Below are 24168 nucleotides of genomic sequence, written 5' to 3' on the forward strand. Positions count from 1 at the left end.
TGGATGGATGCCCAAAGTCTGGTTATTGAGGTACATTTTGGGAAGCACCTTATGGAGGGAGAGGTAAAGAGACGAAGGAGTTTAAAAGGAGCGAATTCTGGAGCTTAGAATCCCTGGAAGCTGATGGCACCACTGAAAATGCTGGAGTGCTGAAAATTGGGACAGGAAGAAGCCAGAATTGGAAAGCAGAGAGATCTCAGAGCGAGTAGGCTAGGAAAGGTTAGAAACAGAGGGAGGAGCGAGGCCTTTACTTGGAATGAAACAAAATTGTTCGAGCTATTTTCCCTGGAGTGTCTGAGGGCAAGGGGTTACCTTATAGAGGTTTATAAAATCATGAGGGACATGAATAGGGTGAACAGTCAAGGTCTTTTCCTCAAGGTAGGGTGTCCAAAACTGGACTGCATAGGATCAAACTGAGAGGGGAAAGATTTAAAAGGAACCCAAGGGGCAACATTTTTATACAGAGGGTAGTGTATGTTTGGAAAGAACTGCCAGAGGAAGTGGTGGAAGCTGGTACCATTACAAAATTTAAAAGGCATCTAGATGGGAAGATATGAATAGGAAGAGCTGAGGGGGATATTGGCCAAATGCTGGCAAATGGGACGAGATTAATTTAGAATATCTGCTTATCATGGACGAGTTGGACTGAAGGGTCTGTTTCCAAGCTGTACATCTCTATGACTCTAAGCAAATGAAATGTAAAGTTGGATGACAATTACTTGCTCAAAGATCTTGCAAAAAGAAAGGAGGTTAGGAATAATTGGTAATTTGAGTAGAGAGATACTGAAGCTAACATTTTTAGGGAGAGACATGGCGATGGTACTTTTGAGAACATGGCTGGATAGGCATTTACATAGCCAAGTGTGTAGGTTGTACCGAGTTTGCAAGATTGCTAAGAGAGCAAGTGGCAAATTTCTTTAAACAAATTTTTTTGAGTGTTTGGACAATGAGAAAAAGAGCAGAAACTGTTAATGTAAGGATAACAGGCTGAGCTGGGTGAAGGGAAGGCGCAGGTGCTATCAATGACGGAGTTAGTATGTTAGGTCCAAAAAAAACTGCCCATAAAAGTTTCTTATATTTCAAATGCAGACAACTCAAGAAAAGTCTAAGGAGAAAGTGGCAGGTGTAGAAGTAGTAGTTAGGTTTTCTGAATGGTTTTGCCTTCTATTATGACCCTAGAGGTTTGGATTTAACGATCAAGTTTGAGTAGTTATTTAATATGGATAACTGGTATGACAGATTTGCTAGAGGACAATGTGACAATGTGTCCACATTTTCAAAAGACTGTAGCCCACAAGTTCAAAACCAGAGCAAAGTGGGATGGTATAGGATCTGATGACAAACACTGGTGGAGATGATCAATTCATCAATGGTGGAGGTGAAGCACCTGAGGAACATATTGATGTAAACTTTGACATTCACACAAATGTCACAGCAGCGCTGGGGAGAAGGAAATTTGGTGTCCACCAGTAAATAATTTGGTGAACAGTTTTTCTGGAGAAGAGATTGATTTTTTTTTTGGAGAGGCAAGGATATATGAATGAGGGAAGGAATAAAAATGTGTTGGGAAGTGGCCTTATAAATAAGTGAAGTGGTGAGGCACTGAGAGATTGAATGGTTGGAAGCTAAATACACATAAGTTAAAGGTGGAGAAACTAAATCGATGGAAGAGAGGACTAATAAATTGCAATGGGCAAGGAGAGATCATGCATAGATTAAAATTTTCCATGCTGAGGAGCCAATCACCATATCTGACTAAGAAGATGAGTGACCTTCTCAACTGAAATCTCCTAATGATTTAGAGTGAAGTAACTAGTTATTCTCCAAATGATTTTTCCTCCCTCCTCATGATTTGCTGGTTACTTACCACCTTCCCATGTAGGTACAGTTGTGGTTTTTATCTCCCAATATAAGAGGGAACTTTGGTGTAGTTCATCACTTCCATATTTGTGTGCTAAAGCATTGCATGCTTAAAATGTACAATTTAACTTGTGCAATGTGGTTAGCTGTCCTCCAAAATGGCCTATCAAGCCAATCAATCAGTTGTATCAAAACTGCCAATGTAAAAAAAATATAAAATTGGACAGATCAGTCAGCATCGACCTAGGCACCAGAAGTGATAACACCAGTCCCAGTCCTATCAACCCTGCAATGTCCACCTTATAAACATCTGGGAACTTGTGCCAAAATTGGGAGAGCTGTCTCTCAGGCTAGTCAAGCAACAGCCTGATATTGTCTGCAAATGATTCTAGGAGTATGACTACCATCCATGAGTATGTCCTGCCCCACTGGAGGTCACAGTGCAGTGGTATACAGATGGGATGAATATATACAATGACACAAACCGCTCAATCGCCCACAACAAAAGCAAACAGAAAATCTTGAACCAATTACATTAAATAACATATCAGATCTAAACTGTGAAGTCCTGCCACATGATAGAGGACAGTTAAACAATTAACAAGAATGGGTGGTTACACAGATATACCCATCTCTAATAATGGAGGTAACCAATATATCGGTGCAAAAGGGAAGGCTGAAATATTTGCAAGCACATTCTGCTAGAAGTGCTAAGTGGAGGCTCCATCTCAGTCTCCTTCTGTGATCCCTAGAATCACAGATACCAGTCTTCAATCAATTTGATTCGCTCCATGATTATATAAAGAAATGGCTGAAGGCACTGACCACTACAAATATAGGCTTTGACAAAATTCTAGCAAAAGCTTGTGCTATACAGAACTAGCCACACCCTTAGCAAAGCTGTTCTACAGCTACAACAGTGATATCAGCTTGACAATGTAGAAAATTGCCCAGAATGTCCTGTACACAAAAAAGCAAACAAATCCAACCCAGCCAACTGCCTTCACTGTCTGCTGTTGATCATCAGCAAATGATGGAAGAGGTTGTCAACAGTGCTATCGAGTAACGCTTGTTCAGAAACAAAGTGGTCGCTGATCCTTAGTTTGAGTTCTGCAAGGACCACTTAGCTCCTGACTTCATTACAATCTTGGTTCAAACTTGAGGTGATGTGAGGTGAGGTGAATGTGACTGCCCTTGACATCAAAGCAGCATTTGTTCATCATGTCATTGAGAACCCTAACAAAAGAGGAATCAAATTAGAATTGGGGAGAAATCATCCACTGATTGGACTCATACACAGCCCAAAAGAAAATGATTGTAGCTGATGAACGTTAATCATCTCTGCAGGAATTCCACAGCGTAGTATCCTAGGAACAAACGTCTTCAGCTCTTTTATTCATGACCTTCCCTCTATCATAAGGTGAGCAGCAGAGATGTTCACTGATAACTGTACAAGATTTAGCATGATTTGCAATTCCTCAGATATTTAAGCAGTTCATGCCCATGTGCAGCAAGACATGGGCAACTGCCAGGTTTGGGTTGATGAGTACAAATAAAATTTCTGCTACAAGTGAGACAACAAGGCTTAGAGCTGGATGAACACAGCAGGCCAAGCAGCATCATAGGAGCAGGAAGGCTGACGTTTCGGGCCTAGACTGCTACAAGTGCTCATCAAAAACCATCCTTAACAAGAAATAATCTAATCATCATAGGATGGTAAAGAAGGCGTATGGCATGCTTGGTTGGGGAATTGAGTGCAAGAGTCAGGATGCTATGTTGCAGCTTTATAGAGACTTTGGTTAGGCCACACTTAGAGTATTGTGTTCACTTCTGATTCCCACATTACAGGAAGGATGTGGAGGTTTTGGAGAGGGTGCAGAAGGGATTTACCAGGACGCTGCCTGAATTAGAGGGTATGAGCTACAAGGAGAGGCTAGAAAAACTTGAGTTGTTTTCTCTGGAGCGGTTGAGGCTGAAGGGAGACTTGATAGAAGTCTAAAAATTATGAGATGTACTGATATGGTTGACGGTCAGAATCTTTTGCCCAGAGTTGAAATGTCTAAAACTAGGGGACATGCATTTAGGGTGACAGGGGGAAAGTTTTAAGGAGATGTGAGGAGCAAGTTTTTTTTAGAAAGAGTGTGATTAGGAGTCTGGAACACGCTGCCTAGGGTGGTGGTGGAGGCAGATACAATAGGTGTTTTATAAAAGATGCCACAAAGAAGGTTACTATAGGTGAGAAGAGCTGTTGGTGATGGGAGTTATTAACTTGCATTCTTCAGTTAATTACCACCAGGCTCACAGTCATGATATCTGGATGACTCTTATAATATTGCATCAAACTGTCTCAGCAATTTAATTCATTTTATATTGACTTAATTTAATTTGGCATCATGTTCGGCACACCATTCCTGTGCTGTATTGTTCTTTATTCTAACCACCCCTGGTGTTCAATGCATTACCATCATGAATCCCCCACTATCAACATCCTGGGCACAAACATTGACCAGAAACTGAACTTGGCCAGCCACGTAAATTCTGTGTCTACGTGTACATGTCAGAGGCTAGGAATTTTGTGTTGAGTAATATATCTCCTGTCTACGCAATGCTTGTCCACCATAGGCACAATTCAGGAGTGTGATGGAGTACTCCCCACGTGCCTGGATGGATGCAGCATCAACAACATTCAAGAAGCCTGACAGCATCCAGGACAAAGCAGCCCACTTGATTGGCAATATATCCACAAGCATTCACTTCCTCTACTACCGTCGCTCAATAGCAGCAGTGTATACAATGTACAAGATGCACTGTAGAAATTCACCAAGGATCCTTAAGAAAGCACCTCCGAGACCCACAATTACTTCTGTCTCGAAGGACAAGAGTAGCAGATACATGGGAACACCACCACCTGCATGTTCCCCTCCAAGCCAATCACCATCTTGACTTGAAATATATTGCCATTCCTTTACTGTCACTGGATCAAAATCCCGGAATTTCATGCCTGAGAGCATTGTAGGACAACCTGCAGCAGTTCAAGAAGGAAACTCACTATCACCTTCCCAAGGGCAACTAGGGATGATCAATAAATGCTGGCCTGCCAGCAATACTCATGTCGCACAAGTAAAAATAAAAAAAAATCTCTTAAGGAGGTTATAGCAGAGCACTTGGAAAAACAAAAGACAATTGGCAGAGTGAACATGGTTCAATGAAAGGGATTTTTTTTTTTTTTACAAATTTATTAGAGGTTTTTGAGGATATAACGAGCTAGGTGGATAAAGGGGAACTACATGATGTGGTGTATTTGGATTTCCAAAAAGTGCTCTATAAGATGACACAAAGAAGGTTACTATACGAGATAAGAGCTGTTGGTGATGGGAGTTATTAATTTGTGTTCTTCAGTTAATAACCACCAGGCTTACAGTCATGATATCTGGGTGACTCTTATAATACTGCATCAAATTGTCTCAGCAGTTTAATTCAGTTTATATTGATAGCTTTATAAATCTCTGGATGAATCATACTGTACATACTAAGACTAAACCAATAATACCCACAGTGGTAATTTCCTTAATAGAAAAGAACTGGCAGGAACTAGGTGGCCAATTCCAATAACTATTTTCTCAAGTTTAACTTTATTTTTCCCCAAGTTATCCTGTAATTGACTTCATTTGCTTTGGATCATCCTGGCATGTGATCAAAAAATTATGAATAAAACAACTTGCAAGAGTTCCAAGCAATGCAAATAGAAGCTGACACCATGCAGAAATCTTCCACATGGTGGACACATTGAGATCTGGCCAAGACTTTTGTTTGAAATGCCAAATTCAGATAAATTGTAGTAAAGAAGTGTCTAGACAGAACTAAGGCTACTAATTTATTTTCTATCACGAGGTGGTTGTTATGGTTCGAGTCTTGCTACCTATGTAAATTGTAGGCTGTGTTTCTCATAATATTATAAAGAAGCAGCAAATTTCAAATGCTTTGGGAGGAATTTTACTAGATTTTTGGAGGGAAGCTTGGTTTTAGGGTAAATGAGTAAAATTAGAAAAAATGCTTCAGGCTGCCGCATCCAATTGCTTCTCCCAGTGACCAGCTGAGTCCAATTTCAGCAAATTGTCTGGTAGCAGTGCAATTGCGATGAATAATTATGCAATTAATTTCTGCGTAACTTTCCCTATACCTCAAAAACTCAGATGTGGCAGCTACACTGTGGCAGTTTAAGGCTTTCTAACCTGCAGTTGTTGACTTGCTCGCCGAGCTGGTAAGTTTGTTCACAAACATTTTGTCACCATACTAGGTAACATCATCAGTGCACCTCCGGTGAAGTCTTTAATGGCAAAATAGGACAAGATTGATGCCTTCCACTTGACAGAGGCTTGCCATTGACTGCGGTGGTCCTGGAGTCTGATGTCCATGATAGACATGATGCTGTAGAGCTGTATGGGCAGCCATACCCATCAGACTGACCTCACCTCCATTCTGTTCTCCCCGCCATTGAAGGATGTTAGCTGCCCATGCAGCAGGATGGACAGAATCAGTCCCCTCCCCTGCCACTATCTTAGGCCACCTGCCATCCCTGACTGGCAAACCAAGCCAGTAGGGTGCCTCCCATAAGATTGAACTCAAACATGCATCTTCTGTGAAGGAGATTGGGATCTGAAAATGGTCCCAATAGCCAAACATTTTCCAAGTCTGGAAATGTGTTCCATTTAGTACTGCCAACTGAGTTTACTTAAGTAGCCGAACAGAAATATAGAATATATTTTAGCATTTCCAAAGTTCTCATACAAAAAGTTTACAAATTCTCTGCCTAACTGAATATTCTGGATATACATACTCAGCTTTTCTTTTGTATTTTCATAAATTACAGAAAAGTCTGGTTGGCTGATTCTAAGCACAGGCCCTTTTCCAACAATCTTGTGATATTTCAATCCAAAGCAGCAAAAGAGCTGAAGATAAAAAGCAGTCTGACAGATGAACCTTGAAATGACATTGTATTCATACAATATATTTTTGTATAATAAATAAGCTGAAGTCACCATTAAATAACAAAGGAATTGCATATACTAATGCTCACGCCGTAATTTCAAGGCCCTGTTCTGTTCTGTTCCTCCATTTACTTCCCTTAGTCACACTAAATATTATACAAACGATGGAAAGCCTTGAATCTGTCCTACTTTCCTCGATGAGCCTCTGCACTGAGAGACATTGCATCCTTAGTCAGTTTCATTGCCGTTTTAGCTGTCATTGTCCTCTCTCCCATGCTCACATCCCTCTTGCTCTACATCCATTTTCATGCTTGTTAACTCTCCTACCCACATACATGGCCATCCTGTTCTTCATTACATATCCCATGGCTCTGCTGCTATGTCTGTGACCTGAAACTTAGGTAGATAATTTCTGATTATTTCTTGTATTCCTCACCACGCACATCCTCCAACCCTCTCTAAGTTGCGCGGTCGCTTCGCTTGCAAATGCATTAACCTCTGGTTCCTCAGAGGTCTGGACAACATCAGAAGCAGTTAGAGAGAACGTAGTTCACAACAGAATTTCCTACTGCGCTGGAATAAAATTCTCCCCAAGTCACTCATTACCGTACTTTCAAACTCCCAAACACTAAGCTCTAAGTCCTCTAATTGTCCAAGTAGTTGTAGAGCTGGTGATTTGACCAATCGCTCTTTTCATCCGACTTGTTCATGCCTTTGTTTCAAGCAAAGTCTCAAAGTCTCCTTTCCAGATTTTTCTTTCGAAATTGTTCTCCATCCCTCTGCCAGTTCAATTCCAAAGATCAACTCTGAGCAGATCCAGCTCAAAACAGATTTAACCAATCCTGGTCAAACTAAGTTGGTTCATGTCTGACTCAAATAGGGCCTTTATCGCCAACAGACCCAGGACCAAGGAAGCATTAGGTTAAGTCCTAGCCTTCCTACCTGATGTTCTCTGTAACCAAGAAGCATCCAGAAATAAAGGAATCCACAAGATTGACATTGTTCAAGATGGTCCACATTTTAATTTTTTTTCCCCCACAGGATGTGAGCATCGTTGGTAAGGCCAACAGTTACTGATGATTTTTAATTGCCCTTGAGAAGGTGATGGTGAGCTCTACCTTGACAACAGAGTGGCACATAAAGTGCTTCAGAGAGCTGTTAAGAATCAACCACATTGCTATGTGTCTGGTATCACATGTTGGTCAGAACAGACCAGCGAGCAATTCCTTCCTTAAAGGACATTCATGAACTAGATGAGTTTTGAACAACCATGCAGCAGTCACATGGGTATAGAGGTTGACAGGCAGAGGGGTGATTAGTGATGAACTCATTTTTCACTTGTATTATCCCTTTAAAATTATCCCTTAGGATGTCAGGACCTGCACAGATTAGCACAGAAATCCTACGATTGCAGTCACTCAAGATTCTACCACAGGTTGCATTACGCTGTTAAAAAGTTAGTTCTGATTCAACAAGGCTTAAGGTTTTTACTGGAGTTTGTTCTAAAAAGTTATGCTGGGCTTGAAACATTAACTATGTTTCAATTTCTCCAGAATTGTTGATGTACCAGATTTCAAGTATCTGCAGTACTTTGTTTTTATAAGATTTTTGTTGTTCTTTGATATGATAATATTTAAGTAATCAGTTCACTCATTAACAATGAAGAACATACATATTCCAGCCTATGGAGAAGCAGGATATACTGACAGTGATATTAAATTTCTGCCTTTTATATGCACGTGTGGATATCGGAAGTTGCTGTTTATCTTTCCAGTTGCCACCATAAGTACATCAAAATCCAAGTCATCATCCCCTGCCTGCCAAGTTAGCAACATTGTGTTTTGTATTCTTCACCTTTGCAGTGAGGTTACAGAAAAATTACTAAGTGGAGCCATTCACCATATTGACAAGCTTTTGTTTTGAAAGTTCAGCTTCATAAAAATATGCACACATTTCTCGCTGTCATATAATTTATGTAAGTATTATAGCCAGAGGCCTACACTGCTATAGACATTCTGTCAAGCATAGAAGGCCCTGATACAGAATTTATCTACATAGTATCGCCACTGAATCCAAACATGCATTTAAGTTATTTTCCTATAAGTTTGATGATAAGTAATTACCCATGTCCATAAGGAACTATAGGACATCTCTCTGTTAGAGGAAGAAAGGGAGAATATCATTTACATAGTTTGAGGGGCATTACTCTGCATCATGAATGGGCAAGATAAGGAGGAAGCCCTCCATGAATCATCATAGCTGATAGATGATTCAGCCCATCTGAGCTAACCAACTTGCACAAATTTTAAACCCATCATTTCAGAACAATGAAGAATGATTTTTGAGGTTTTTATAATGATAAAATGGTTCTGATAGAAATAATTTCTCAGGTGGAACAATGCAGAACAAGGCACAAGAATCTTAAAATTAGTACTGAGATAGGAGTGAAAAGTCAGATAATTTTTCTCACAAATAGAAATGAAAATCTAGAAAGGTCTCCTGCAGAAGGCAATGACTGCTAAGTTAATAAGGATAATAAGCAATATGGATCAAAGGTGGGTCAGTGAAACAGATCAGCTATGGTTTAAATAAAGAGCAAAATAGGTTTGAAGGACTGAATAGCCTACTTCTGTTCTGGTGTAAAGCTAAAAGTGCCTACAAAACCTCAGGTCAACACTTTTATGCAACATTACATATAATAAAAGGTTCATAAAAAGTTTCATACAAGTTAGAGCAAATAAATTTATAAAGGACAGCAGTGAAGGAGATAAGAGGACAAATGGAAAGACAGGGAAAGAGGAAAAAAAAACTTCACATACATTTAATTTACAAAAGTTAATAAATATTATTTGGTCTAATAAATACTTCTGAGCAGACATTAAAGCACACTGAAACACTTGGACATGATACACTTTCAAATCCCACATCCACAACTTGCACATACAGATTCTTAGACATATAAGTGATTAATGAATATAAGAAAGGCTCATCATGCAATACATCACTTTTCAAAACTATTATGTATCGAGCCACCACAGCCTAATTCTGTGCCAGCTTGAAACAATTAACCTCAAGGAAAGGTCACTTGTTCAATACAATTGCCCACATTCATTTTAAATAGCATGTCTATATAAACAGTGTGCCTGTCAGAAATACAACACCAATCAAGAGACATCAACTCTGATCCACTAACATGCAACCATTTCTCCATGAGAGGGCATCTATCCAGCAATATGACCTGGAACACATATAACTAACTTCCTATACATGATACAGAAAGGAAATCAAGAATAAAATAATGCCGGTCATTGCAGATGGCAGGATGTACGGTCATATCTAATGAAGAAAATTCTGTGATTCAGCTCTTTCAAAATAGTTGAGGGAATCAAAAATACAGGCAGTCCCCAGGTTGCAAACAGGTTCTGTTCAAGGGTCAGTTCGTAAATTGATTATATGCAGTTGGAACACAACATGGGACAACATAAAGGAATTGTTTGTAGGTACAGGAAATGTTTGAATGTCAGGTTTTTAAAAATGACACCCCTGTGTGAGATTGCGTTCATAAATATGAATGTTTATATATAGATGCCTGTAAATTGGGGATCCCTGTACTATAATACCAAAATCCTGTAAGATCTAATCCTAATCCTAATCCAAATATGATGTCAAGACAACCTCACAATTATTATACTTTAAATGCAGAGGCAGTTGTTTTGTGGAGAACAGCAGATGATAAATGTTGACTTATACGATTGCACTTTTTTTAAGCATTAGTTGTTGCACTTCACAGGTTATGAATACTACTCAGCATTAATGATTGTTAGGTTGCAGGAAGTATAGGAACATAGAAACAAGAGTAAGCCATTCAGCCCCTCAAGCTTGTTCTACCATTCAATGAGATCATTACTGATCTGTGGTCTAACTCCAAATACCTGCCTTTGGCCCATGTCCCTCTATACCTTTGCTTAACAAAAATGTATCTATATCAGATTTAAAATTAAAATCTGACCCAACAGCCACTGCCATTTGTGGAAAAAGAAGTTCCAAACATCTACCATCCTTGGGTGTAGAAGTGCTTCCTAATATCTCTCCTGAACAAAGAAACGAAAGAACTGCAGATGCTGGAAATCGGAAACAAAAGCAGAAATTGCTGGAAAAGCACAGCAGGGTCTGGGAGCATCTTTGAAGAGAAAACAGAATTAATGTTTCAGGTGCAGTGACCCTTGTTTTAACTTTCCTGAACAGTTTGGTTCTAATTTTTAGACTATGACCCCTAGTTCTAGATTCTCCAACCAGTGAAAATAGTTTATATTTATCTTCCCTCTCTTTTCCTTTCAATATATTGATGACTTCGATCAGGTCACTCCTTAACGTTCTAAATTCCAGAAAAAACAGACCTAATTTGTATAATGTCCTTATAACTTAAGCATTAAAGTCCAAGTATTATTCTTGTAAACCAATGTTGTGCTCTCTCCAAGCCCAATATATCCTTCCAGATCTGCTCACAGTACTCCAACCAGCATTTTGTATGATTGTACCATAACTTCTGCATCCTTGTGCTCCAGTCTCTAGAAATAAAGGCCAACATTCCATTAACTTTTTAGATTATTTTCTACATTATTCATGATATCTTAAAGATCCATCCACCTAAAACCCCAAGTCTCTTCGCACATCCACTATGTTTAGCTTCACACCATCTAGAAAATACTCTAATCCATCCTTTTTCAGTCCAAAATACAGCACATCACACTTGCTTACATTGAACTCCATCTCCACAGTTGTGCCCATTCACTTAGTCTATCAATATCCCTTTCCTCCATGAAGAATCATAACTGGATTTGTATCATGCATACTTGTCATATCAAATCAAGTCTCATGGGCAGAATGCCGGTGTTCCTTTATACTGCCTATGGTCAGACATTTATATGTAAGAGGCGTGTGTTTTGTTTACCTCAGAGAGAGCATCCCAATCAAATAATTCCAGCAGCAACTTGAAGTGTTTTTTAAAAATTTATTTATTCTCACCCACTTTTACCTCAACACACCATTTTATTCACTTATCTCACACAAAAAAATTTGATACACATAAAGGTAAAGTGTTACAGCTTACAATTCTCAGTCTCTTTCTCAGTTTCTTAGAGAGAAAGAGGTCTTATAAAGTGAAGAGGAGGATAAAGAAAGACTAGGGGCAGAAATCAGCTAAGTGCCAATTTTGGAGATTTCATTAATAGTTTCTCACTGTGAAGTCTATTGAGTTTTCTCACACTATCTTCCTCGAATTGCCCCATTGCCTCAAACACCCCTATGGTGCCCCATTTGTCATATTCTCCTATTTGCTGTAGGCACCAGACATCCTGATATCCCTGGCATTGACATCATATCTAAAGCCCAGCAGTGCACCCGGTCAAATGCTGGCAGTCCAAGGCTGCTCTGTGTGGTTGTTTCATTTGGTCCAGACACTGCAGACAAAGAAAAATTAGCACCCCACTTTGTAGACACGGACATGGAGGTTTTGGAGGACAGAGTGGTGCAGAGGAAAGCCATCCTGCAAATGAACCCACAACAACACACCCTGTCTGCTTGATCCCAGGCTGCCATTGGATCAATGCGATATCCATGACCCAGAGGAATGTGCAGCAATACCACAAGGCGGCCAACAACTTGCCCCTTCTGCAAGGGTAAGTGCCACCATCTTCTCTCTGGTACCTCATACTCATTCAATCTCTGCTACTGCACCCATCTTTCACCAGGGCCCATGGTCTATCACTCTCACCATTGTATGCAGCATCTTCCCTCATTCACTCTCGTCCACCCAATCCTCTAGACCACTAATTCTGCATGGCCTCTCCACTACTTACTCACTCACTCAAGACATATCATTACCATTCCCCCATCTGCACTAACATTAGCAGCTGTATCGGCCAGTTTCATCTCAGTGCCTTCCTTTGTCACTTTCCAGAAGAAAATGGCCCCAAGTGGGTTGAAGAAAGCCAGGATGGTTGATGGGATGCCTGACATCCTGGCTCTGGCCGGTGAAGACCGCAACATAAGAACCGTTGTCCATCATGGTGCTGCTCTCCCATTACCACTCTCTGAAGGTATTCTTAACATGCCTGAACTTTGATCCCTTGTTCACGTTGTCTGCACTGTCTTGTCTCCTGCAAGGTCTTGGTGGCCAAGAGAATTGCCCTGCAAGTCATCGCTCCTCCACCCGTGAGGAAGAAGCCACAGATCCCTCAAAGAAGGCACAGGCAAGGCTGCCTCCTGCATCTCCAACAGCTCAGATACTGACACCTCAGTGGGTATTTTAACTAAATTAGAATCAGGAGCACACTTCACTGCAAAAGCTCCGCAGCTGGCTGAGGAACATATGCCACAAGCCAGTGACTCTCAGCGGACTTTCAGAGAACAGGAACCTGCTCAGCCCCAGGCAGGAGCTGGGGAGGCAATGGCCTAGTGGTGTTATCGCTGGACTGTTAATCCAGAGACCCAGATATCATTCTGGGGACTTGGGTTTGAATCCTGCCACAGCAAATGGTGGAATTTGAATTCAATAAAATATCTGGAATTAAGAATCTAATGATGACCATGAATCCATTGTTGATTGTTGGAAAAACACATCCAGTTCACTTATGTCCTTTAGGGAAGGAAACTGCCATCCTTACCTGGTCTGGCCTACATGTGATTCTAGACCCACAGCAATGTGGTTGACTCTGAACTGCCCTCTGGGCAATTAGGGATGGACAATAAACGCTGCCTGGTCAGAGACGCCCTCATCCCATTAATGAATAAAACAAAAAAATTCTATGGTGTCAGAAATTAACAACTTCACTGAAATGCACAAGCAGACACAGAAGCAGCAGGCAGGTTTGTTGGACGCACTGGGTAAACTGACTGAAAAGCTTGTAGGACTGAATCATTGCTGTTTGCACCATGTTGCCTCTGGCATGCAAACATCTGGCTGCTTCCACTTTGGAAAGATCGGAGGCTACCATGGACAGACAGGTCCACAACCTTCAGTGTCTGCTGGATATATAACACAGTCCTGAACTCCATCGTCTTCTCAGCACAAGATGACATGAATGGGGGACCTTGACGCCACCCCAGGTCCCCCTTCCTCACAAGGAGACATAGCAGTGCCAACAGATACCCATTCGATGGAGGAACCAAATACAGGCCTCTCTAGAAGTCACCTCTCAGGGCATGAAATAGATAGCCAGGCTTTCTATCTCTGTACTGCCTGCCACCCTCAGCCCTGGGCAGGACACACACACAGAGCATGTCTAGGCCCTAAAGACACAAACAATGCTGAGCTCACCCAACCAAAACTCCAAAGCCATAGGGCAGGCTCCTTCCACCCCAACTATGGAACCCTGGGCTGGACCTGCTCGTGGGAGGAAAAAGATGATGACCACCTTCTAAGGGCGCATGGATGGAATGGCTGGCACTTCATAGTAAATATAAACTCACATTTGTTAACATATATTCATTTTCATCATTGGCCATGACAACGAATGTCTTTCTGGTCGCAATTAGCCATCCTGAATGCTGGTGGAGATTCCATAATCAGGGGTGAGAAATGAGTAGCTGTACCATGTGCCGGCTATGGGAATTTGAATTTTCAACTTTGATAACTGCAGTGGATCTTTCCAGGCCTTACAACATTGCTGGTGTTTCACAGCCATTAGTGGAACTGATTCCTGATGCTACATAATATGGTCAAGACTGCTTGGGACCAGGATTTTGAATCCACACACTAGATTATTTCCTAAGGTTCACATATAGATGTTTTTTCCACCTGTGCTGTATGGGTACCTGAGAAATACTGCTCTAGGGCCTCACATTGGTAAAAAGTGAAACGCCCAATCTCATTCTAAACACGGGGCAGCCAATTTCAGCTCCACTGCTCACTTGTTACTCGCAGCACAATGGAAGGGAACAGCAGTCATGCTTCATGCAGGGAGCCTCAGACTGAGCGTCTCACACTTGATGAACCTCCAAATGTACACTTCCCATCCTTGGTAGCCCTCCCATCAACTGCATTGGCTTTGAACTTTCTCCATATTTCCAACCAATGTGACCATCTAATTGCTCATCTCCCCACTTTACCCCTGGACCTCAAGCATGTTGATTCATTATGCCAGATGGATTGCACCCACCCCTCCAATGAGAAGCCAGAGTGTTACTGACTGCATTACTCCCTGATTGCAGTCCCTTCCTCATGATCCCTTTTGCCCCCATGCTCTATTGACTTTATGCTCCTGATATGTTGAATTTCCCTCTTCACAACTATTATCTCATCTGCATCACTGCATACTGCCTCCAATACCCATAAATGAGTTCACCAGAATCCCTCCCACAGTAGTGTTCCCCGACACCATCCTTGACTTTTATTGACAGTCATCCAGGATTGACCATAGCCCACTCTCTTGACCAACTTGGATAGATAGCCCCATGGGATAAGTGACCAGATTCCTAAATTATCTCTGTGTGGCTTTTGACTTCCCACAACTCCCCAAGTTGTTTGTATTGGACTCACAGGGCTAATTGTGGCCCACTGCCTCAGCTGTAGACATACAGTACACACAGACACATTCATTCCCCTCAACCACCCATGCAGCCAACCGACTGTGCCCAAGCCCCTGGACCGATAGCAGAGGTTGCCCTCGACTTAACTGTGCTGGACCCCAAACTGAAGGATATCTCCCTTGACTTGACCAAGGGCAACTCACTTTAGACCTGGAGACATTGCCAATTGGTTGATGCACATGCAGTGTCTTTGCCACATACACAGCTGGCACATGGTGCAGGTGCAGAAGTGATGTCATGTTGTGTCATTTAGCAACATATCTACCCACTTGGCTGATGACAAAGCTGTTTGGCTTAGTATCTGCACTAAAAGGCAAATCTATACAAAGCACTATAAGCATTTAAGCTGTGGGTGAAGAGGCAAAGCAAAAAAAGGCAATGCAAGGAAAAGATGCTGTAAGCATCCAAACAAGTGCAAAGTGAGTGAGAACTGAGACAACAAGTGAGGATACCGGAGATGCACGAGATTGATGCTTGTACCTGTATGCAAAGTGTCCTAGCTGCAGCATTATAATGAAAGGTGCATTCCAAGTGCAGCATTGAAGTACAGATCTGTCTTTCACATGGATCGTGGATTTGACCAGGTGGCATCTTGGGTATCCTCACTTGCTCTCTCGGAGCTAACACACTTACACATGGATCAGAGATCTTCCAGGAGGATGTGTTGAGGCTGGCACATTTTGGATGGCAACGTCTGTGGATAGCAGGTGTGCACAGTCATTGCCCATGGAGCATACCCTGAAAAGTGTGTGTCGGATGTCCAACATGGAGGGCCAAAGAAGCAAGTGGTAACAGCAGGTAATCCAATACACCAGATTACTGTCAGAAGCTGTATTTGAAACCTACTTTGTATGTTCTATTTGCAACCTTATAATTCCTTTATGCGGTTGCATTGTTATAGGTATGATTATGATTGTTTTAAAATCTGTATAGTTGGGGAAGCTTCTGCTGACCAATGTGGAGGTTAATCATTCATTTAATAGCTGCAGTACGAAGTGATTGATGCCACCACAGAAAGATATCTCAGGATGGTCATAGTCACAATTTGACCTGTTTCCCATGTTCCACTTCATAGAATCCCAATGATGCAGATAGAAGCTGTTCAGCCCATCGAGTCTGCACCAACCCTCTGAACAGCATTCCACCCTGACCCATACCCCCACTCCATCCCCATAACCCTGCATTTACCATGGCTAATCCACCCAGCCTACTTATGGAACAGGTACTCACATCTTCATTGCCTATCCTGAAGAGATTGAAGGTTGTCAAGATTTTCCATAGAATCATAAATAAATAAGTCTTTCGTTGAAATAGTTCAGAATATGTCAAAGAATGCTAAACTTCTGAGAAAATATTCTGTTTTATCCTTATTAGAATATGTGTAATGACTGGATAACTGTTAAAAAACTTAATTATGAAAATATTCAGAAGATTTTTCAAAAGAAACCAACTTACCTGATGGATGCACCAGTAGCACCATCACAAGAGATTGGTTAACAGATGGAAAGTAGAGCTTCAATGGAATCTGGACAGAACATAAACAAATAGATTAAAAAAGAAACTAAATGAATGATATCAGACTAAATCTATGCACTAAGTATGATTTTATGAAGTTATATGCAGTATTAATCTTAATTCCATCAACCGATTTAATAATTGAGATTTTTGTTTAACAGAAAACTTGAAATGAGCCAGGATATTGTTTTAAAATGGATCCAAAAGACAGCTGACCTACAACTATATATAGGAAAGCCTTCAAACACATCAAACCATTCACTTCTATTCAGCAAAAGCAATCAAAACACAAACAGAAGCTGCATTTGTCTCAGAAACAAATGCACTGTTAGCCTTTCGGAGCAACAACAATTTTACAGTCACTGAATGATCACCACACCCAGCTCTCATTTACTGAAACTGATGTCAATTAGGTACTGTGCGGCATTTAGTGCCCACTGCTGCTGTGCTACATCATGCAGAAGGTCATGTCTCTCCTGTTCAATATTCTTGTTTTTCTCCTCAGAGGACTGCTCCTGCTCTCCCAGCTCTTCAACTCCATCACATCCCCTCATTGCCTGCTCCAGTTGTCCAGAAGATAACATGCTGGAATTATGCAGTACCCTCTGATTGGGATGTAGTGCGAGCACTCATTACCCCAACCAATCCAAGCAGCAGAATCTCACCTTCAAAAGGCCTGTTGTCTGTTCCATCATGGTCCTGGTTGAAGAATAGATTGCATTCTATCTACACTCCGCTTTAGCCAAGAGGCTGTTCAAAGTCATCAGCCATGGGTGCAGAAGGAAGCCTTGTCCCCCAGTAATCATCCTTGTAAAGCATTTGGCATTGAATCGCAGCAAGAACATGAGAGTTCTCAAGGATATAGGCATCATGGCAGCACCCAAGGTAGCTGTGCAAACTTCTAAGACGTGGTATCAACGATCAGAGATAACTTATTCACTGATGGAATGGAACTCTTTCTGAAGATCAAATCAGCCACATTATGAAAAGGCCATTTCAATCTGAGTGCAGTCTATTGCACCCTACAGCTGGGGAAAGCCACCCATGTTGGCAAAGCCTACTCCCTGGCTGCAGAACTGATGGTGTCACCACGACTGAAAATAGTTGAAGCAGTGTTGTATAAGGAACAGCCTTAATATGTCTGTACATTTGAGACTTCGCACAGATCCCTAGTAGATCCATCGAAATAGCTAGTTGCATAAAAGTTCATCTTAACAGCCAGAGAGATAGGATGGTCACACATTCCATATTGTAGATCAGGCTCTAGCTGCTGGCATGGTTCTGTGATTGTCTTGGGACATTCTCGGTCTGCAGTGACACTGTGCCTTGCTCATCTGGCAGAAATGGCTTTAACGATGAGACAGTCGCAGTCCTATACCTCCTGTGCATCCTGAAGAAACTTCATCTATGATTTCTACATGTGAAGCTGTTTGGCATCTGCTTGAGATCGATGCTGGCCCTGGGTCTGCTGAAGCATCTACTCACCTTTCATTTCTCTGCACTCCATTGCACTCCAGTTATGCTTCCAATGACTTTGTGTAGGGGACATAAGAAACAGACCACGTCCTGAGCAACGTGAGCTTTCAGCCTTCACCTCATTCTCAAAGATTGCTTAGCATACTCCCCCATTTAGTGGGACATGGAGCACTCTAATGAGGGGGGCCGTTGAATGCCTCTACATGCAACTTTGACAGAGGACCTTATTCCAATGAATGCTGTAGCAAGTCATATCTCAAAGAGACAACAGGAGATTGTCAGTGCTGTATCGAAACAGACCTTGTTCTCCCAGCCTCATATCAAAGAAAGGCGTAATTGCATAGAAGTACATGTTGGAGTACACTTACAGTTCAAGGTGGGAGGGAATCAGCTCTGAGCCCCTCTGCAATTTGAGATAATTCATTAAGTTTGTGCTTTGTGGCCCACAGGTGCCACTTGTAAAGTTGCCTGTGATTATTTCAGTTTTCTGAGATGACAATTGTCAATCTGCAATGACCAATGAGATGGACAAGGTTGCTTGTGACCATCATTGCACCCCACACAAATGAACATAGCACATGCACAATGACATGGTTGCAGATAAATGCAACCTATCCTGTTAAAGTACCCTGATACACCTGTTTCATGCAGGACCTCATGTTAGTCGCAAGGAGAATCTATGTGCTGAGTCAGGACAGAAAAAAACACTGACTCTCTCTGCAAGTATTACCCATTTGTGTTTTTTATTTTAAGTCAATTGAATATAGTAGGAAATATTATGTATGGTTGGAACAGTGAGTCACAAGCTTAGCCTGGTTATCAAGGGGTTGCCCAGGACCTCCTGTGCCCTTTCATCCTGGCACTCTCTATCAACTCCATTAGTGCTGATCCTCCACATTTCCACACGCCATCTAGAATTATGCCTGTAGTTCTCATCATTACCCTGTGTGCCATACAGTTTAATTACGCTCACCAGAATGCTCCACAACCTTCCTCCACCTGCCCCATTGAGGCCACAGTGGTGGTGACACTAACAACCCTCCCTCCTGCAGTATCCCATGTTTATACACTATTGTTCCCTCCCGAGCCAACCCAGGACATTTCCTCCTTTCACCATCCTCATCCCTTCTCCATCCCAGATTGTTGTCTCCAATCCTCAGCATCAAATTCCTCCACTTCCCTATCACATCAGTGGCCCCGATAACCCTATCTTGACTTTCATTCTACCGACCATGACACACTCCACTGTCTTGATTCGATGGACAGTATGGTCCAAAGATTCCTGACTGACATACCAGGAACCCCCAGACTCTTAGCACTACATCTGCAGTCCATCCTGGATTGGAGTGGAACGGATCGCCTGACCTACCCCAAGCAGCCAATAGACCATTTAATGCCTGTGTACTGAGATCAGATGACGGTGTTGACTCATTGGATCATGACCCCTGGCCTGACAGCAGCCCCCATTGTCTTGTCCAAGGACTGCTCACCTTTGACTTTGAGACATTGCCACATTGCTTGAAGCACGTACAGCACGTTCGCTATATAAGGTTCTGATGTACGGCATGAAATTTGACATAGTACATGGCCATACAGCTTGTGTGGTGAGGTCTATCATGACATCAGGAGCAACTTGCACCATTCTTTATGCTTTTCACAAGTAACGTGGCAAGATACCAATTGATGGGGATTAACACTTGTTAAGTACCTTGCTAACATCACAACTCATTATTAATAGTCAGACTCCCATATTACTGAATTCACCAAACAATCCAGACTTTGGGAAAACTTGATAAGGAAACCAGGGTGAGCACCTGGCGGATTCAGCTTGCCACTTGTTCTGAACAACCTCCATATTGGAAATCAGGTACCAATAACTCAGGGCAACCTCCATGGATACCAGTCACACACTCCATGTCCACAACATGGGCACCAGGCATGTGACAGTCTCTAGGAGCCCTCACAGCATATTTCTGATTTATTTACAGGGAAATTCTGCACTTCACTGCTGCACCTATCATTGTAATGCTGCAGCAAGTGAAGGCAGAAGTAGATAACTTTTTATCCCTTGCTTGTCAAGAATCTATCAGGTGTAGGCAGGAATGTGGAGTAATCAGATCAGCCATAATCTTACTGCATGGTGGTACAGGTTACAGCTGGCTAGTCCTGTTCCTGCTCCTAATTTGTATATTCATACAAGAGGGGTGAGAATGGAGGATTTAATGGTGACAATGAGAAGAAAGAGCTGTTCAAAATAACACCTAACATGGGTGTGAAAAAGGACAAGATCAGTGGTCAGGAGAAAATTGTTCAGGAACAGGTTGAGCAAGGGAAACAGAAAACAATGTTGTATAAGATACAAGTTCAGGATCCAGTGACATAAGTAATGATGGTGGGAACTGCACATTAAAGAGATTGTTAAAGTTCCAGATTTTGTACTTATGAGTACTGTCTGCAAGTAAATTCATAAATCGCTTTCAAAAACCAGACTGCTCTTTTCATTTAGAAATTGAAGACCTCACCTGAGGTTGCATCTGTAGCAGGGCTTGAACAAAACACCGTGTAAATGCTTGTATAATGGTAATAATTTTAGGGTGTCCATCAGATTCTAGTAGAATGGTCCTTATGATTTAAAGACACAAAAATTGCACAATTAATGCCAGTCATCCAATTTTTTAAATGACACATCCATATGAACAAAATACCTGTTTGCATCCAGAGCAATCTGCTCATGCTTAACAGAAAAACAGGAGAAAATATATCACCATTAATCATACAGCTGGCTGCTCTTTTAATTCAAATTTTTACATCCAGAGAAAGGAATCTTTCATTGCCTTTCCTTAGGACCCATTAAAAATTAGTCACACAAACAGTTCACATACAGCTCATGATGCAAGTGTTACAAAAATAATTGAAACAGCGAGTATCCAATGCTTGGTAAGATTGACAATCAAAATTCATTTCCATTGTACGAAATAAGTGCATTTTACCTGTTTTCCTCACTAATTAAACTCTATTCAGGCTAGTAAGCAAGACAACACCATTGCGCTTTACATTGCATTACACTGGATGAAAGCAGATTGCTGTGCAAATGGAAACTGTTCACACTGTTTACAATAAACCATGCAGTGTCATGTATATCATAGGTTAATGATAATGTGCAATTTAGAATCATACTGATCCTAAAATCTGTTCTTTCTTTGCTCTAATAATTTGGGTCAAAATTTTCATCGTTTTGATATTGCAACATGAGAATGCACCATTGTGTCTAAAGTAAAATAATGGGCCTTATAGAATTTACTAATTTATTTTGCTGTGGACAAAGTATTCAATGTTCTGAAAACAATGAAATTCAATACTTCAGCCTCATCATTATGTTCAGTGGATTAGAATGTTTGTACGCAGTCACAACAGATTTATTTAATCTCCAATCCAAAAGCAAAATACTGCAGAACCGAAATAAAAACAAAAAATGCTGGGAATATGCAGAAAATCTGGCAGCAACTGTGGGAAGTGAAACAGAATCAACATTTTAGGTTTGTGACGACCTGCTTTCTATACTCACATTAAATATTTTATAAGTGGCAGCTTGCTGTTTTTAAAGAGGCAGCTGTTATAGCTTTGTCTGCTTCAAAAGCCATCTTGGGACTATACTGCTTGCCTCCTAGAAGTAAAAGGAGGCAGGCCACGGATGTGGGCCTGAGGCATGTGTGGGCACACTATTGTTTTTGTACATGCCTGGCACAATGTGGACTTTTCATAGTCCACAACCAAAACAGAATTTGCATCCTTGGTAATCTACATTATCATATGATGCTACTTTATGACAGGAGAATAGGCCCACAAAGTGTGGCTTACCTGGCCATCCTCATGCCTATTGAGAGGAAGTGCTTGAGCCTGTTCACCAATGATTGGAACAGGATTATTAACACAGATGAGACTGGAGAAAGCCAATGGGCAGTGAGATTGTAAGAGTACGTTATCTGCTCTCGACAAAGCCAGCTCCTAAGGAACTCAAGAGCTGGACGTGCAATAGTTGCTGTACTTGTACGGGCTACCCTATGTACAGTTGTGATGTTAAGGGTTCTAATGCTTCTGAATTTAAGAGTGCGCACATGATGAAATTTGGGAAATGTAAACACTCAAAGGAACTCCAATATGATTTCAAAAGATGCCATTGTGCAACGGCGTGTTCTCTCAATCGCCACATGTTAGGAATATGACCATAATCCTCCATCTTTCTGTCCCCTACACAGTTACATCATTGAACACCTTGCCAGTCAACTCCAATGAGAGATACTATGCAATCTCTGTGGCAGCAGATGAAGCTCAGAGGATGCAGTGGCACATCACTTCTCAGCACCAAGCAGCAACTCAGATACTGGCATCTCAGTAGGGTTTTGCCACTTGGAACAGAGGGTCACACAAGTTGTGAGGGCACCACATCTGCCAGGGGGAGAGAGATGGATCAGCATTCACAAAATTCACCAAGCCCCTTAGACAGAATCTTCCACACCCACAACAACTTCCATCTAGAATGACAAGGGCAGCAGATAGATGAGAACACCACCATCCGCATGTTCTGTCCAAGCCACTCATCATCCTAACTTGGAAATATTACTATTCTTTCGGTGTCATTGTGTCAAAATCCTGGAATTCCCTCCCTAAGGACATTATGGTTTTAATTAAAGGACATTGACTGCAGCAGTTCAAGACAGTTCACCATTGCCTTCTCAAGGGCAACTAGGGACAGGCTATAATAAATAATGAGCAGCCTGTGACACCCACATTCTGTTAGTGAATTTTTTTTAAAAAGGCACATTAGATGGAGGATTGCTGATGTGATTCAGATGCTGAACCAAAGGACGGGCCTCTAGTGACGGCCGTAATGTGGCTGATGCTGAATGTCTAGCAAGATATGTTTGTTGATGCAGCCAGAGGAGCTGCATGTTCTAGCAAGCACTCTGGAGGTGTTCTGCAGTGACGCAACCACTAGAGTGTTCTGTTTCTGCCCTGGTCAGGGCTGGCAATTGTCTTGGAACTGGTCATCACACAAGATTTGTAAAGTAGAAACCTCTCCTGTTGGCGAGTGTGCAGGTCTAGCCTGCTGATTCCTTGATGGTGATATGAATACAGTGAATGTACTCTGAACCCTAGAAGAAGCTGACATTGCAATGAACCCTCCAGATCTTTCAAACAGGCTGTTGTGGTTCATTGTAAACTCAATGAATTGCTCAATTTATTGGAATATTGCACCAATGAAACCTGTAAAGCAAATGATGGAAATCACAGGTCACCACATGTTGTCTGAAAAGGTGCACTAGCAAAGAAATTCAGGTTCATTGTCATCTTTAGAGTCACTGGTATCAGATGTGCACATGCACAGATGGAGGCTGTCTCCCCAGCTGACACATCACAAAGAGATGTTACAGCAATCTGGAGAGTGTGTGATTCAGTATCTTAAACATTTGCAAGTGAGTCATTCTGGCTTATTACACTCGGTTGGCTGTGTAATTTTTAAAGTTTCCATTATGGGATGTGGGCCTCATTAATAAGGTCAACATTTGTTAGCAAACCACTATCTCTCCTTAAAGATACTTGCCATATGGCAGAGAGGCAACTGTCCTGCTCTCTGCCGCTCCTTTAAACTGTGCAACTGGAATGACTTTCATCATTTCAGGTAGCTCCTCTACCTGCATTTCCCTTTCCTCTGCTCCTCACTGGATTTTGTGTCTGCCAC

At 41.6% G+C, this 24168-nt stretch overlaps 1 protein-coding gene across 2 annotated transcripts in view; it reads right to left on the bottom strand.

Annotated features, from left to right (window-relative positions):
• Positions 1 to 21211, bottom strand: part of fancc (FA complementation group C) — a 32154-nt gene extending 10943 nt beyond the window's left edge. The window contains exons 1-2 of one of the 2 annotated variants that reach the window (XR_007261222.1): positions 20951 to 21051; positions 16893 to 16962 (exon numbers count right to left, since the gene is read on the bottom strand). Coding sequence is in view for 1 of the 2 variants with exons in the window: in XM_048592280.1 (XP_048448237.1) it covers positions 16893 to 16962; positions 20951 to 20962 (82 nt within the window). In the remaining variant the exon portion in view is untranslated. Of the gene's footprint in view, positions 1 to 16892; positions 16963 to 20950 lie in introns of both variants that reach the window. The other variant, XM_048592280.1, reaches the window with a different exon arrangement.
• Positions 21212 to 24168: the final 2957 nt, after the last annotated feature.

The sequence above is a fragment of the Rhincodon typus genome, chromosome 3, assembly GCF_021869965.1.
Source record: "Rhincodon typus isolate 14 chromosome 3, sRhiTyp1.1, whole genome shotgun sequence".
Classification (NCBI taxonomy): domain Eukaryota; kingdom Metazoa; phylum Chordata; class Chondrichthyes; order Orectolobiformes; family Rhincodontidae; genus Rhincodon; species Rhincodon typus.